This window comes from Toxorhynchites rutilus, chromosome 3 (assembly GCF_029784135.1).
Source record: "Toxorhynchites rutilus septentrionalis strain SRP chromosome 3, ASM2978413v1, whole genome shotgun sequence".
NCBI classification, from domain to species: Eukaryota; Metazoa; Arthropoda; class Insecta; order Diptera; family Culicidae; genus Toxorhynchites; species Toxorhynchites rutilus.
Window position 1 is genome coordinate 169,394,912 of NC_073746.1, and position 18,225 is coordinate 169,413,136.

Below are 18,225 nucleotides of genomic sequence, written 5' to 3' on the forward strand. Positions count from 1 at the left end.
GAGCATTATCTTCAGGTCTGCGAACAAAAAATAGTCCCTGGGGCCAGATCTGGAGAATACGGTGGATGCGGAAGCAATTCGAAGCCCAATTCATACAATTTTGCCATCGTTTTCATTTATTTGCGATTTTTCCATTTTTTTCACAATGACAAAAGTTGCTTCACTCTTAATGCTGTAACTCTCGAGTCAATCGACCGATTGCTGTCAAATTTTGACTCGTATCCATTGAAAGTTGATGCTTTGTGTTAGTCATGTACCTTTTTTTTGCAAGACGTCAACCTTATGAACTTTCCAGCCTCACTGTTATTTCATCAGATGTTGAATGTTGTTGTACTTCACACGAGGAATACTGTGCCCATTTGGGTGTAAAAGTTTCATTTTGGTTTAACCAAAAAGGCGAAAATTCTCCTAATCGCTTCCTCACGTCTAACTCAAAGAAGGGATCATCTAGGTCGGGGCTATACATAAACATAAGTTTTCCGGGCTTCGACTTTACCACACAAATGGCATTCACTTTCTGGTTTTGAAATATTATGATCGAAGAAAATAAAAAAAAAATGTTCAGGTTCAGTGAACCAAGTTAAAAAAATATCACATAGAGTACTATTGCCTCCCAAATTTCAGACTTCATAACTAAGTCTTTCTCAATAACATAACACTCCCTTTCATGCTGTGAGCACACATCTTCGTCGATTTTAGATTGAGAATCTTTATGAAAATGAAAAAAAAAACAATATTATGTAGCTGATAGACACGCAAAACTTCATTTTCTTTGCAGCCAGAGCGAACCAACTACAGGGCGGACTCGATGATATACAGTCTTGGATTTATTTTCACTGTGTATCGAGTCAAAAAAAGTTTTTTTAATCATTTTTTATGCATACAACGGTTTTCGCGCCAACTCGTATATGGGACTGGCTTGACCCTATCAGAACTTAATGGAACTTTCTGGGCGTGAAGATCTTACCTAATACGGCAACTTGGCAAAAAAAGCAATTTTATTTAGACTAACATGGGCTAAATAATTTTGATAATTTTTTCATAAATTTTTTTTACTCCAAAATAGTCAGTCCTACAAAAAAGTGATCTATGGAAGAGTTTTAGGAATCCTACACAAAAAAAATCGATTTCAAAAACTAAAAGTCGATTTTCTCAAAATGGTCATCTCAGATTTTGATGAAATGGTAGATAAATGGTAGATAGATATGTACCCTACAACTCTTTCATACATCGCAACTTGTGCATATTTAAGGCAAAAAAGTTTTTCCAAAAAAAAAAATTTTCTATTTTTTTTTGGGTGTACAGTTATAAAAAAATCAAGCACAGGTAGTAATGGATTTATGGTGACCTTTGGATGCTTAAGTTTTCAGTTTCCAGCTTGTTTTTGTAGTCAAATACAATATATTCCAATTCAGAGAGCAACGACAGCTCTCAAGCAATAGCCATCTGCCAAAAAAGTCTTGATCGGTCGGTCAGGTATTGTTGTTGTAGATTCAGGTATCTATTAAGAGTCACTGTAGATATTATAATAATAAATGGGTTGTATAGATACCTAAAGGATGAATAAAATGGCTCTGCAGTTGTTTGAAAATTACCAGTTGTGACCGGCAGCAAATATAAAGTGGCGGAAAAGTAATATCATTATTTTGTTTCTGCGTAATCATCAGAATTCAACAAAGAAAAGTGTGACATTATTCAGCAACATGAGTCAAGCCGTGATCTCCAGGATTTGCAAGGATTACAATTGCAGTGCTGGTATTAACCCTTTCATTACGGCAGTGTGCTCCGCCGAAGTGCTACCCCTGTACGGAGCACTGTGCCGTAAAGTATGCACATCGCGCTGGTGTGATCGAAGAGCAATATGAATTTCATGTCGTCTAAAGACGACGCTCGTACACACAGCTCGTCGCGCGGATGTCGTCTATAGACGACGTTCGTAACGAAAGGGTTAACAACCCCAAGTGTAACCGTAACCAACTACGTCGGTTAACATCAACAGTAATAGAGAAAATACGTTTACTGGGATATACCCATCCGTTGGATGATACAATGCGACTTTGTGAATTTTGTTTGGCAGTGATTTGGCACAATAGGTGTGTTCCAAAGAAAAAACCTATAAATGAGGATAAAACTTATCAAAATATTGAAGATTCACAAGCTCCATCAAATGGTCTGTGTATTTACACGGTTACTTGTCGATGGTTGAGGATTTTGGAGACTTTGCTTGGACAATACCACTTCTGAAATGTAACATTGAATGATAAGTAGGTTATATTGAGTTGTACGGCTATTGTTACAATGCAAAATCAATATAGGATAGGTGCGGTAGTATTGGCAAGTGCATCAGCATTGGCACCATTCGCATAAAGGGCGAACACGAAATTATTGCGACACATTCAACAGGGCATAACTTTTTTACCATTGGGCAAAAATCAACCAAATTTTGCACACTTTCTCATTGATGTGTATTGTCTACATGCTGTCAAACTCGAAGTCGTGTTTTTCTATTCAACGAAAATAGAGGTGAACCAACGCGAGTCGAGAGAACAAATTCGTTCCAAACACCTGGAATTTCCTGACCTGTCGCACCGGCAGTTGGGAAAATGTTGAACATTCACCATTCAACCGCCTCCAGAGTGTTGAAGCGGTTCCAGGAGCGGTTGACGTTGGACCACGACAAAGGAGCTGGAAGAAAACCGGGACCGGAGAACAAAAAGACGGAGGGAAAGGTGAAGCGGATGATTAAAGCAAATCCCAACGTCTCAAGCCGTGATTTGGCTGAAAAGATCGGCATGTCGCAGAGCTACGTTCAGAATGCAAAGAAGAGAGCTGGACTACATACATACGAGGGTCACTATTTATATTTCGGGAATTGGCAACACTGATGTCATGTGAGTCCATCTGACGGTTCCATCGTAAAGTTTGACGTTTTTGACGATATACGTACTCAGAACATTTTGTTATACGGACGCTATTTGTTTATTTTATATTTAGTTGAAAGTTTGGTCTCGGCAAAAAAATGGAACTGAATCGTGAACATTTTCGTGCGATGATTTTTTACGACTTTCGACGTGGATTATCACAACAAGAGTGCGTCAATCAACTTAATTTGACTTTTGGCGATGAAGCTCCATCAAAAACCACTGTGTATCGCTGGTATAGTGAATTCAATCGTGGTCGTAGTTCGCTGTCCGACGAGTTTCGTGAAGGTCGTCCAAAATCGACTGTAGTGCCAGAAAACATCGATGCTGTGCACGAAATGATTAAGCAAGATCGTCATGTAACCTATTGTGAGATTGAGGCATCCCTAAGCATTAGTTCCACCAGCATATATGCGATTTTTTATGAATACTTAGTTGTGCGAAAATTATGTTCACGTTGGATCCCACATAATTTGACAATCGCTCAAAAAAAAGGCTCGTGTCGATTGGAATAAATGCTTTGAAAATTGGTTTAAGCTATTCCCGAAATATAAATAGTGACCCTCGTACAAGGTACAGAACTTCCCAAACCGCGATGAGCGGCAACAATCGACGGCTAAAACTCGGGCACGGAAGCTCTACGAGAAGATGCTGACAAAATATGGCTGCTGTGTGATGGACGACGAAACGTATATAAAAGCCGATTTTAAGCAAATTCCGGGGTTGGAGTTTTTCACCGGCAAGAGCAAGTTCGATGTGGACGACAAATTTAAGAAGAAGAAAATGTCGAAGTTCGCCTCCAAATATCTCGTTTGGCAGGCCATTTGCTCTTGCGGACTGAGGAGTGAGCCTTTCGTGACAAAGGGCACAGTCTCACAAATCTGAGTGCCTCGAGAAGCGCCTTTTGCCGTTCTTGCAGCAGCACGACGAAGCTCCGCTATTTTGTTCAGATTTGGCATCATGCCACTATTCTAAAAGTGTCCTGGAGTGGTATGAGGCCAATTCTGTCCATTTTGTTCCAAAGGACATGAACCCGCCAAACCGTCCGGGGCTGCGTTCGGTGGAGCAGTACTGGGCAATAATGAAGCGGGAACTTCGGAAGAGCAAGAAGACAGTCAAAGACGAGAAGGACATGTTAAGAAAATGGAAAAAAACTGAGAAACTGGTACCGGATGACACTGTAAAGACTTTGACGGATGGCATCAAGCGAAAATGCGTTCAATTTTACACTCAAGGCTCCATCGATTAACTTTTTTTTTTATTTTTGAAGTAAATATATGTATAAAACTACCCTAAAATTTTGGTTTGATTCTAAACATTATAAGAAAATTGGCATGACATTTTCGGTGTCGCAATAATTTCGTTTTCGCCCTTTAATTACAATGGTATCGGTTTTGGCGTTACTCCATTTATACTCAGCCAAAACTGATGCATTTTCTAACTATTGCCAACACTACCACACGTATGCATTATCGAACCCCAGACCATTTGTTGGAGCTTGTGAATCTTCAATATTTTGGTAAGTTTTATCTCCATTTATACGTCGTTTTTTCTTTGGAACACACATTTTTATATGACATTTATGTACCATTTCATCAAAATCTGAGATGACCATTTTGAGAAAATCGACTTTTAGTTTTCGAAATCGATTTTTTCCAGTGTAGGATTTAATTTTTTTTTCTGAAAATTCCATTATTTTTCTAAAACTCTTCCAAAGATCATTTTTTTTGTGGGACTTACCATTTTTTAGTTAAAAAAACTATGGATGGGTTATACCTATTATATAACCGCAAGGTTGACGTAGGACTACCGTTGGCTTAGTAATCAATTGTATTGCTTTCATTAGCAATAATCCCACCTCGGATGTTCCTCATTGAGTACGATATCGCCGCTGCGCAGAGCTATCTTTTGTGTGTATTAATTAAATTATTGATTAAAGTAGTGGACGAATGAAACTATTTACGAATTCAATTGAAACAAATCCCAATTTAAGTCAATTCATGCATTATGGTAGTAGTTATCGCAGCAAATAGTTATCAACATTCTGCCTAATCATCAAACGCCTAGAAGCCTAGAAGATCAGTGAGCTGACGACATGAAGAGATATCTTCCATTGCAGTCTTGTATAGATGAGCCAAAGCGTTGCATTTGTACCCGCTTTTGTAGACCATGATAGCAAAACGAATTCCGGAGAGTAAAAATGTTTGGGGTATAAAAGTATTGCCGACTTGAATGTATCCGCAATGCCGATTTTCTCGACTTCTTGGATTCAGAATTAGCATTAGGAATACACACTCCAGTCTGCAAAAATGCAAGCGAGTGCAAAAGTACCCGCAGCTTGCATCTAATTTGCAATGCCGATTTCCTCAGGCTCCATGGTTTTGAAGTCTGTGTTAGGGAAACATTCCGATTCGCAGAAACGCAATCGAGTAAAAAAGTACCCGCTACTTGCATCTAATTTGTTATGGCGATTTCCCCTGGCTCCACTGTTTTGAAGTCTGTGTTAGGGAAACATCCATTCCAGCGATCGTACCTCAATCGTTGGGCAATCATAACTGAGTGGATTTCCGAGCGACACTCGCTTATATACCGATTGGTGTGATTTCAATAGCCTGTTTTGAAAGTAATTTTAGGGCTATTGAAACAAGTTTTTGGATAAAAAGTAACAAGTATATAACGCGTAGACATTTTATTTTTCGAATGAAGTGTTTATCATACCATTTCGTTCATTTGTTTAGAAGGTATTAACACTCAAAGTCTCGTTCTCAGCCGTAACGCTTTCGTCTTCGAAACTTTGAACTTACACCCCAGTATAGAAATGAAAGACGTAGTACTACGTCAAAAAATTATAAAAAAATTATCAAAAATATTTAGCCCTTTCCATGTGTTAGTCTAGATAAATTTTCGGAAAACTCAGTACTCCATGTGTTAGTCTAGATAAATTTTCGGAAAACTCAGTATGTTTCATTAAGAGAGTCATGCCAACATCTGGTCGAGTTGGCGCGAAATCCGTCATATATCATTTTTTAAATATAAAAGAAGAATTTATTTTTTGATTCATCTCCTTAAAGTCAGAAAAACCCTTTCTCCAGAAAATCTCAGAATATCAGAATCTCTCAAGATATCTCAGGTGATAGACGATCATATTTGATGAAAAAAATCTTTCTACGCATATGGTCGAATTTCAACAATTATACAACTTTTTTTTTGTTTCAGACTTTGTTGCCTAAAATTGACTCTATATCAGAAAGTACGCTACAAAAGACGATTCTGTTGAAAAAATTGATTTGAAAGATAAGAAAATTTTTAAGAAAAAAAAGAGCAATATCGTATTTTGATCAAACATTGTTTTTTGATGGGAAAAACTCCTGAACAATCAACGCAGTGGCTGACGAAATGTTATTCCACTATTGTTCTTTCGAGAACAACGAGTTAGCTGAGGCCGTAGGCATTTCAAAAGAACGAGTAAGATACATTTTGCACGACATTTTGGACATGAAAAAGCTATCCGCGCGATGGGTGCCGCGTTTGTTGATGGTCAACATAAACAACGGCGCGTTGATGATTCAACAGCCGGTTTGGCGTTGCTGAAGCATAATCGAGTGGACTTCTCTCAATGTTTTGTGACAGTGGATGAAACGTGGATCCATTACTACACTGCTGAGTCCAATAGGCAGTCTGCAGAGTGGCACTGAGACATATTTCGAAGACTTAGACGTTTCGTACTACAGAAAGGGAATCGAAATGTTGGAAACTCGCTATACCAAGTGTATTGCCCTCGAAGTAAACTATGTTGTAAACTATCATCGTAATTTTCAACGGGTTCATCATGCTGAAGACATCCCCTTAGGTAGTGGAACTTTTCCACTTCTGGTAGTTCCGTTTGTAATGGATGAGCGAAGTAAATAGATCCCGGAAACCTAGAGCCACTCATCTACGTTACACTTATTTGAGAGATACAGACTCGATCAACACCATAAAACAACTGACTCGTTTCGAATGTACGACTACCCATCGCAAGACGGAATAAATAGAATGAGTTAAAATTACCATCGTTGGACAATTTGTCACAAATTGAAGTTTAAACATTAATTTAAACATGTGACACACCCTACATCGAATTGCATCACGGAAAAAACGCTGTAGAAATTTAATTTTTAGGAATTATATCTTCAGCTTTCGCTTATGATCAGATAAGAGTGTATAGATCACGTTGGCCATGCTTCACTGTCAATTTTTCATAAATTTGGAAAAATGTCGTCGAACGAAAAAGAGCGTCGTGAATTAATCCTGTGCATTCATTTCGAGAATCCGGAGTTGTCACATCAGGACATCGGTAAGATGCTGGGAATCGTCCAATCCACGGTCAGCAGAGTACTAAAACGATACTTCGAGAACCTAACCATCGACCGGAACCTAAGAACGGCAAAAATGGATGATCCGTCAGTGAAAAAGATCACAAGCGCGTAGTTAAGCAGTTTAGACGTGATCCGAGAAGTTCGGTCCGGGATGTCGCCAATAAGCTGAATTTGTCAAGTTCATTCGTCCAGCGGACCAAGTAGCGGGAGGGCCTGCGTACATACAAGGTTCAGAAGGCTCCTAACCGCGACGAAAGACAAAACATTGTGGGGAAGCCGCGAGCCCGGAAGCTGTATACCGAAATGCTGACGAAGCCGCATTGCCTGGTAATGGACGACGAAACCTACGTCAAAGCGGACTTTCGTCAGCTGCCGGGCCTGTTGTTCTTCTCCGCAGAGGACAAATTCAGCGTTCCGGAGGAGATTCGCAAGCAGAAACTATCCAAGTTTGCCAAAAAGTACATAGTGTGGCAAGCGATCTGCTCTTGCGGAAAGCGGAGCGCCCCCTTCGTGATGACCGGCACGGTAAACGGGCAGGTTTACCTTAAGGAGTGCCTACAGAAGCGCTTACTACCACTATTGAAGCAGCACGAGGGCCTGACCATCTTCTGGTCGGATCTCGCTTCGTGCCACTATTCAAAGGACGTGTTGGAGTGGTACGAAGCCAACGGGGTCACCTTCGTGCCAAAGGAAATGAACCCGCCCAACGCGCCGGAGCTTCGCCCAATAGAGAAATATTGGGCGATTATGAAGCAGGCCCTCCGGAAGAACCCAAAAGTTGTCAAATCGGAGGCGGACTTCAAGAGAAAATGGATTTCTGTTCAAAAAAAACTACAACCTGACGTTGTACAGAACCTTATGGACGGGGTAAAGAGGAATGTGCGAGCATACGGGCTTGGGCTCGAAGAATGAATTTAAAAAAAATGTTATAAGTTGTTTAATAGTTTTAATTTTACTGTCTAAAATTTTCAAAAGGATCGGTCTACTGGGCGAATTTCTACAGCGTTTTTTCCGTGATGCAATTTGATGTGACACACCCTTTATTCATGACGTACATCATTTATCATTTACACGTTTTAATTATAGAGGATATTCCAAGGATCTTCAAGTTCCCGTTCCGATTTTGATGTATTACATTGTGACCCCAATCATCGTTCCGATCTACAAAAATGATCCCCTATAATATTTAATTGAAGGTTCGTTGAGCTCTCTAAATGTAGAGTATGTTGTTAATGCTTACATTTTCTCATGACAGAAAAAATGATTAAGTATCAAGCACCGATCGTTTTCCAAAATAGTTTGTTCTGTAAACGGTTCTTCAAATGTGTTAACCAATTCCCTATCACTAATTAAATACTCGATCCCCACGAAAAGCCGTTTTCCAACAGAATCTACATTGTCGTTGATGAGTTGAACATTCTAACTTCACCCGACTTTTTATTACATGCCACACACTGCTGTCACATTCAATTAAGCATCTTGACGTTAGAGAAGTAACATGTAACTTTTCATCGTTTCTCGTTGCATCTCGCTTTCGAGCCGTGTGAATGCAGGATTGCTGACCCGTCTCAGTAATCACTTCCTTGATAATTTCTGCCGGTTCCTAACTCCGAAGCAGAGGAAGGAAAGGGAGGCTTCGGATGGATTTGAGCAGACAACAATTTCACGTCACTTTCAATTCTTCCCCATCATCACTATATGTATGCGCGCGCGTCAAGCCGGAAGGTGCGGACAGATGCAAAGGCACGGCACAAGAATAAATGCCGACACCAGGGGGTCAGAGTCATAATCATAATCTGTCCAAGCGGAACCCTACCGCATGATGACGCTCGGCATCGTCTCAGTTATCTCTCTGCTCGGGACTGCACCACCGGAGGAGAAGGTGGATGGATGCCCGTTGGAGAAGTAAGAGAGCTCCAGTATAGAATTTCGCAGGAAGCATTTGAAATTTGGGATCATCCCTATTTCCGGGCTGTGGAGTTGGTACGATTGCAATTTACTCTGAACGGCGAACGGCTTCTCGTAGCGCTGTCTGATTATGATGGGGAAGATGAGGCTTTTGCAGGTATGGTCTTTTTTTTCGGGACGTAGCCGTGAATAGACACATCAGAATCTTGATTACACGCGCCATCAACTGTCACTTTGCACATTTCAACACGTTATCTTGCCGGCGCGAGATTGCCTTATTAAGCATTTATCGTTTCTGCGGCATAAAGTCAAGAAAGCGTATTCTCGAGTAGTAATTGAAGCGATGGAATGCATGCACTTTTGAACGAATAAACGGAAAATTGTCGCTGTGGTGCAAATGTTTACACGGTTTGGAAGTTTTCGTGAGAAACGAATCGAAACTCAATTCTTCATTTGTAAGAATGAATCATGAAATCATGTCTCAACCATTTGGGAGCTATTGCATTCCTTGTGTTATGCAGTACTGGACAAAATAAGATGTTCTAACATGTTCGGTACTGGAAGTGTGCTTTCGGAATTTAAGTGCAGGCTTTGTGGTGGTCCTTCCAATAGCTTAATACGTGATGCACGGAAGTAAGCAGTAGTTTTGTGGACGGTATGTTTATCGCGGCCTTGTTGAAAAATGAACTTATTTTCACAATGCTGATGTAATAGTCTGCCGTTATTATACCATCAATTTTCTCAAGATTATCGACACCCGACCAAGCAAACCTCCTCACAATGATACTAACACCTCCGTGCTTGGCCGTCTTTTGGATATTTTGTCGGGAAGTTTCTCGCCAAGTTTTGTCCAAACTCGTGCTCGTTGTTTGCGGCCGAAAAGTTCGAATTTACTTTCATCGCTCCGGATAACCTGTTTCCAGAACTCTATCGGCTTGTCGACGTATTTTTGGGCGAATTTGGGGCGTTATATGTATAAAATATAAGCTGAATACAAAGTAAACAAACCTATTACCAATCAATGGTCGTCGTTGGGCAAATCCACTCTTGTAACCCAGTTCCTGCAGTCTTCTGCACACAGTTCATTCGGACATATTAAAGTTAGCATTTTCACGAATCGCTTGGCTGGTAGCGAGAGGATTTTTAGGCACTCCTCGAGAAATTCAGTGATCAGCGCTGCTCTTCCGCTTCCTTTCTCTGTTGATCCGATCCGCTACGCTATGGTTTTTTGCATATTTTTCGAGCACCTGCTTCACATAAATCGTATTTTCAAGCACTTTCTCTATAAGAAAGACCTTCCTGACGGTTTCTAACAAACATTTTGTAGGTCTTATAGTTTTTGAGTGGTTTTTTGACGTAGGACTACGTCTTTCATTAAGGGTGCCAAATCAGAAAACAGGACATGTTATAATACATAAATATAAAATATTTATATATTATGACATATAGTTAACGTTATTAACTATTTTTGCTGCGAACGGATTTTAACGATTTGCACACCAATCGAATCGGAAATTTTCTAATATTTGTTTGATATGCTATACATCACAATCCCATAGTCTGTATATGGTTTAAATTTATACAAATTGGAAGCATTCCCATTCCCCATACATTTGTTCTGTCCATTTGTGTGCTTTCCCGAACAGAGCTGTCAATAACGGCAACTTATGCAGCCGCTAGAATAGAAACAACGAAGGGGGATAGCGAAAAGAGATTATTTGCGGAGTAAACTCCACGCTTGCATGGTAGGTTAGCTGTCCATAGCGTATAAGTATTGCATCTCATCTGAGGAAAATTCTCAGAATCTTTCTATGCCCGAAAAAACAAAGGTCATTTATTCTGCTCGCTTTGTGTTCTATGTCGCCCCTCGAGTTGTGAACGCTAGCGAATATTTCATTTGAAGTGCATCTGGCATTGTAATTAACACAACCATCCGAGCTTGCTATGGATTCCTCGCATTCCTCGCGTCCTCGCAAAGGAAGGAAAAGGATCTGAAATAGCCAACAACCTGTCCACGCATATTTTAAATGGCCTCCTAGGAAGACGATAATTCATTTGTAAAGTTTAATGATACACTTAAAAATATTTCAAAACGAAAGTTTATTTATAAAGCATTAAAAACAATTCATCGATAGTTTAAGTTCATTTGAGTATTTAAATTAATTCAATTTTCAGTGGGAATAAAAAAACAAGAAAAAAAGAAGAATCAAGAGCAGTTCTGACAGATAGTTGCAGCAGAAGTAAAGCATTCAGCGTGGAACCATGAAAGGCATTGTAAGCATATTGTTTTTTTATATATATCTGTATTATAGTGACCTTCAACTCATTTTGGCTGGTTCGTCACTTTTACTACCATTTTTGGAAGAATGTCGGGAGTGAGTGTAGGTTTTTTTCGTAAAGGAAAATTTCTCGACATCTCTGGATGGGGATACTCATTGTCTATCCAAAACTTGGCTGGCGGTTGGACTTATGCTCTGGTGAACGAATTGGCTGCAAGGGCCTTGTCGGGACCGTATCGGCTCTATGGCGGACAAGACTGGGTATTGGCTTCTCTTTTGATAATGTAATAAAATATTTTTTTAAATTTATATCTGTGAGTAAAATCAGTTCATTTTTTTTTGTTAAAGCTGAAGAAAAAAAATATTATCTAGATAACTCGTCTTGCTCAAACTTCTTTAGGTGAAGGTGACGGGACTTTCATAATCATCATAAGTACTTTATGCTAAAACTGCGGGAAGCTAGGTTTTCGTCTTTCGGGAACATATTGAGTGTACAAATTGAATAAATATATATACAAATCTATTCTATCGCTTGTTGCTCATTCATTTTTGATGATTTTTACACCTATCCATCAGTCCATATAACTATACGCAAACTCCTTAAAGTGGGGGCAGTGACTTAATCTTCCAACATTTTACGTAGTTTTTCATGTCGCAGTATGTTTAATAATGTTACAATGTTACTAACATTTCAATTTCAGGTATATAAATGGCAAAAAGACTCCGACAGCAGCAGTGGAAAGCTACGATTGTATAGGAATTCTGAAGCGCTATCATCTCTGCAATGAACAGGTATGTTCAATGTATAGTTGAAAATATATAAGGTACACCGGGGTATGTTGAAATTCGGGGTAAGTTTAAGTGGAAATAATAACTTTTACTAGGAATGATGGATTGACGTGATAAAATATATATAGTAAACATTATCTTTCAACCTACCTTATGACAGACATTACCAGAATGTTGGAATGATTTAACACAATCCGCGCCTTTGTTTAGTTTTCCTTGTTCCTTGAAATCAAAACAAACATTTTTCGGCGGTGACTCAATCGGTCCGAAAACACCGATTTTTTCAAAAATATCGCCAGAATCGCACGTCAGGTAATCAAATAGGGATAATCAACTGTAGTGGTTTTGAAAACTAAACCGAAAAATCTTTTTCCGCTCTGGGAATTTTAACTCACCTCATGTTTTTCAACCCTGGGGTAATTTGAAACCAGTGACGTGACGACTATTTTTTAATCATTGTTGCAGATACCGGACGTTATTTGTCGGTGATTTCTGTATGAATGAATGATGATAAAATTAAAAAAAATAAGAATCATTCATATATCGTTCCTCAGTATGTTCTATATAATTTTTCACAGACATGATACAAGTCAAATTTGTGAATTTTGCAACTATAGGTCATTCAAATAGTACGTAACGTATTTTTTTTTTACTGTTTTAATTCTCTCTTCTCTAAACAATATATAACAAATGGCCATTTGCATAACAATGTTTAGATTTAGTTGGACTTATTTCTAAAAAAGTTTCCACAAGCCATCCTTCCTCCCTTTTTGAGTGTGTTACGTAATATTTGAATATTTGAATGATCCCAGAAACCTCATTAGTGGCTGTTTCAAGTGACTCTACTCCAACATGAAAGTGTCCAAAATAGTATTCTTGATGTTATTGTTTCGTATATCAATTCCAAGTATACAGTGTCCATTCTGTGTGTATTAGACTACTCCCCCACATCTCATGTGTACCAAACCCTTTTTTCCAAATGTTTAGATGTAACTCTTTTAATTTACTGTTCACAAATCAGTTGTAGATAGTTCGAGAAGCAAAACCGCACATCAAACTCATGATAGTTCAGCGTTTCAACTTACCCCGCTCTACGGACATGTCAAAAAAATGCATATGAAAACTAAACGCTTCAACACCTTGATAAAGCTATAAAAATAAATAAAGCTATTGAGCCCAAGGAAATTTGATCTGCGTCGCCGATCAGGATTATAAATTTTATCAAACAGATTATTCCCGATTGGTACCTATCACGCTATTGGCGATCTAACGCAAAACGTAAACGATTGGTGAGACATCTGGATTTTGATTTTGAACTAAGAAAATGATGCTAATGTAACCTAAAACTCAAAAACAAATCACGTATATTTTACTTCCGGGCTTTCCAAGGTAGTTCTCACATGCAGGAATCATGCATTTTTCTACTTGTTTTTGATTGTGCTCTCGAATTTCCTTCTTTAATTCAACCATTGTCAACATTTTTATGTGAAAACTATACTGAAAGAGGTAAATAAATAACATGTTATATATATATATATATATATATATATATATATATATATATATATATATATATATATATATATATATATATAAAATTGCGCAGAATTAAATTTCTTACAAACTCATCGCAATCAAATAATCTTTTATGATTAAAGGGTGTGTCACATCAAATTGAATCACGGAAAAAACGCTGTAGAAATTTGCCCAGTAGACCGATCCTTTTGAAAATTTTAGACAGTAAAATAAAAACTATTAAACAACTTTTGGCATTTTTTTTATTCATACTTCGAGCCCAAGCCCGTATACTTGCACCTTCCTCTTTACCCCGTCCATAAGGTTCTGTACAACGTCAGGTTGTAGTTTTTTTCGAACAGAAATCTATTTTCTCTTGAAGTCCGCCTCCGATTTGACAACTTTTGGGTTCTTCCGGAGGGCCTGCTTCATAATCGCCCAATATTTCTCTATTGGGCGAAGCTCCGGCGCGTTGGGCGGGTTCATTTCCTTTGGCACGAAGGTGACCCAGTTGGCTTCGTACCACTCTAACACGTCCTTTGAATAGTGGCACGAAGCGAGATCCGGCCAGAAGATGATCGGGCCCTCGTGCTGCTTCAATAGTGGTAGTAAGCGCTTCTGTAGACTCCTTAAGGTAAACCTGCCCGTTTACCGTGCCGGTCATCACGAAGGGGGCGCTCCGCTTTCCGCAAGAGCAGATCGCTTGCCACACCATGTACTTTTTGGCAAACTTGGATAGTTTCTGCTTGCGAATCTCCTCCGGAACGCTGAATTTGTCCTCTGCGGAGAAGAACAACAGGCCCGGCAGCTGACGAAAGTCCGCTTTGACGTAGGTTCCGTCGTCCATTACCAGGCAATGCGGCTTCGTCAGCATTTCGGTGTACAGCTTCCGGGCTCGCGTCTTCCCCACCATGTTTTGCCTTTCGTCGCGGTTAGGAGCCTTCTGAACCTTGTATGTACGCAGGCCCTCCCGCTGCTTGGTCCGCTGGACGAATGAACTTGACAAATTCAGCTTATTGGCGACATCCCGGACCGAACTTCTCGGATCACGTCTAAACTGCTTAACTACGCGCTTGTGATCTTTTTCACTGACGGAGCATCCATTTTTGCCGTTCTTAGGTTCCGGTCGATGGTTAGGTTCTCGAAGTATCGTTTTAGTACTCTGCTGACCGTGGATTGGACGATTCCCAGCATCTTACCGATGTCCCGATGTGACAACTCCGGATTCTCGAAATGAGTGCACAGGATTAATTCACGACGCTCTTTTTCGTTCGACGACATTTTTCCAAATTTACGAAAAATTGACAGTGAAGCATGGTCAACGTGATCTATACACTCTTATCTGATTCTAAGCGAAAGCTGAAAATACAATTCCTAAAAATTAAATTTCTACAGCGTTTTTCCGTGATGCAATTTGATGTGACACACCCTTTATAACATTGTAATTTATGGAAAGAACTACAAACCTTCCATAAGCTCACATGGCAAAATTTAAAACCATCATCACTTTCACCGCAGCGCCGCCTAGGTGTAGATTTGTACGTTAGATCGCCAATAGCTTTCCGTCTACGCCTTCATCAATAAGTAGTAGATAAGCTTGAAGTGTAGTATAAAAAAAGGGGTATACCACAATAGTTCAAAATAATGGACGCAGTGGTTCACACCCAACAGGGGAAAAAAACGCTTTCAAAATTGATATTTTTCGAAACATCCAGTATGAATCCCTATTTTTTGTTGAAAGTTATCTGTTATACCTTGCATATGCTGCAAACAGAATTCAATTTAGCTATTTAGTGATTTTTTAAGATAACTTTCAAGTTAAACTTCGAAAAAATCGTTTCAACTTGCCCCGGTGTACCTTATTTCACTCACTGGTGTAAACACAAACAGGACTCAGATAATTGTAAAATTGCTCAAACAATCGAAATGTGATTCCTTGATAGATCTCACATTTAAATAATAAACAATTAATTCTTAAACAATAGTAGATACCTTAGGGTGAGTTTAGACTAGGGATATATTCATGTGAAGAAATATGATGAGATTTATAGAAATCGCATCAATCGTTTACACTAGCGTGAACTTCTATAATGAATATATTCATATTTTCGGTGAATTTATTCACCTGAAGTAGAACTGCATCCAATTTTAGTGATTTCTCACCAGTGAGAAATTCACAAGCGTTTACATATGCTGAATTTATTCAAGTTATATATACCTCGAATAAGTGTATCATATTTATTCTCACCCGTTTACACCTATTTTCAGGTGAATAAATCCATCTATAGCTAAAGATTTCCCTAGTGTAAACCCGCCATTAAAGACGGATGTTTCAAACAGCCTAAATTCCCAATTTAACTCTCCCCCAGGAATGCCCCGATCCCAAGGCCGACTTCCGCGAGCAGCAATGCATCACCTTCGACAATCAAACATTCCAGGACAAGCGATACATTTGGGAGGCGTTTATCAAAGGTAATACAGCCATTTCGAAAAACATTGCTTCCATTGTAAATTCTTTTATTGTGCCTTGTTTAAGCAGATGACGCCCAATGTGAGCTGAACTGTAAACCGATTGGAATGCGATATTTCGCTACGTTAAACAAAACCGTCATCGATGGTACTCCCTGCAGCAAACCGACAGAGTACTTCCGGCGAAACAACAGTGGCCGGGGAATCTGTGTGGAAGGAATCTGCAAGGTAAGTGGCAAAAACACTTTGAATGGATGGCAATTCTTCTCCCGCGCATACGTACGGAACACCTGTTTTCCTCGGCGAGGGACATGTGTGTTTACAATGGTGGATATGTTTCTGTACAGTGGTCTTGTCTCGTTGGAATTATCCAATGGAATTCTATATTGAAATGAAAATTATCTCAACCTGTTGGACACTTTCATGATCTACTGGAGAATTTCAGGTAGCAGAATTTTTTAACCATCCTATTTCTCCCATTGTGCATCCTTACTGCACTGCACGCGTTGCATTTGCATTCCCAATACTGCCTCAGGAAGAAGTGGCAAATGTGATTTCCGTCAGTGCCGCCAGTGCCTGAAATGATTTACATTTCAAATTGTTTGTATACCATCTTTCGTATCGAACATGTAAAAGCACTATTTGCACTATTTGCGAGTGGTAATCACCAACATAAGCCACATGTGAGCACTTGTTTCCGAGAGCACACCGCTACGACAATTAGTAAATTTCCGATAAATTGAATAGTTGAAAATACAGCTCGTGCTCCGGTTTATAAATCACCATTGGGGGGTTTTATATTCATATCCCATCTCAGCTGGTGTGGTGTCGATTTCGATTTCGCCTGTTGACCTATCAAACGCTACGCTCTCGAGAATGGATACTTTGGAGCGCCGCAGAAATAAGTGAAATCATCTGGCTCTAATTGGATTATGAAACTTCAGCGGGCCGACACAAACAATCGAATGTCGGCGGCGTGGAGGGGGGAGTAAAACAAAAACTTGATACTCGTGCCGCACTAATTGATTAAGCATGTCGCTCGCTTCGGGTAACTGATCTTGGATTTAAACTCAATTAATAATTACGACCATAAGGCGATGGGCCGCAACGGATTGTGACAGCTTCCGATGAACGAATCGGGGTTAATCTACTAATCGGTTGGAGGTTGCAGACTTAGGTTACATTTATACGCGAGGCATAGCGATGACATCTGTTCGTAAGCGCCGATTCTCCCCTATAGCAAATGATGAGATGTTATGGATTCATTTGGTTTGGATTTGTTTGCTTTTTATTTGCTTGGTTTTGACAATATCATTAAATTATCGAGAGTTTTCCTCAGATGGCACCACTTGCTCATGCGTTGTCGTTTTGAATGAGTAATGTTCGATTACGATGGCCTTTTGCGGGAATTTGTTGAGCTACTCATTTACAATTTAGAGATATATCGTTTGCTTGATGACAATTTTTTTATCAGGACACGAGATTGTTGCGCGAGTTAACGGACGCATTTACCCGAAGATAGCAACGATGCAATTATGGCACGTAGCAGGCTTCGGATTACATCAACAAGCACCGAGATCGGTGACCACCGCGAGATCGTAATTAAATATATTGTTTTGGCTAGGGACTGTGCAGAGAAAGGGACTTAGGTTTAGCATTTAATATTATTCGAAATAAAGTCAGTCTGAAATTAACGTCCGAACCAAGTGGTTCAATTTTTTAAAAAGATATCACCCGGTAGAATAAGTTAACTGGCGCCCGAATAGGGACCGCCGTTGTCGGGAAGTGAATAAGTGCCTTTGAGTGTAGAAATCTTAAAGTGTGAAGTGTGACAAAAATCTTCAGAAAAAATATATCGGTTCAAAGAGCCGAGTCGCCTGCCATCATCCTACTTGTGGTGGAAAGAGCCACGCACCGGATACACGAAGCGGACTGCAGGACACTGAGGTACCCTCGATCGATGTTAGAGCCCCCAGTACCGTGAGG

The 18,225-nt window shown here is 39.6% G+C and overlaps 1 protein-coding gene across 1 annotated transcript in view; it reads left to right on the plus strand.

Moving 5' to 3' along the window:
- Window positions 1-18,225, plus strand: part of LOC129780076 (A disintegrin and metalloproteinase with thrombospondin motifs 7) — a 457,286-nt gene that overhangs the window by 161,199 nt on the left and 277,862 nt on the right. The window contains exons 5-7 of the mRNA XM_055787990.1: window positions 12,168-12,258; window positions 16,140-16,242; window positions 16,310-16,467. Coding sequence (XP_055643965.1) covers window positions 12,168-12,258; window positions 16,140-16,242; window positions 16,310-16,467 — 352 coding nt within the window. The remainder of the gene's footprint in view (window positions 1-12,167; window positions 12,259-16,139; window positions 16,243-16,309; window positions 16,468-18,225) is intronic.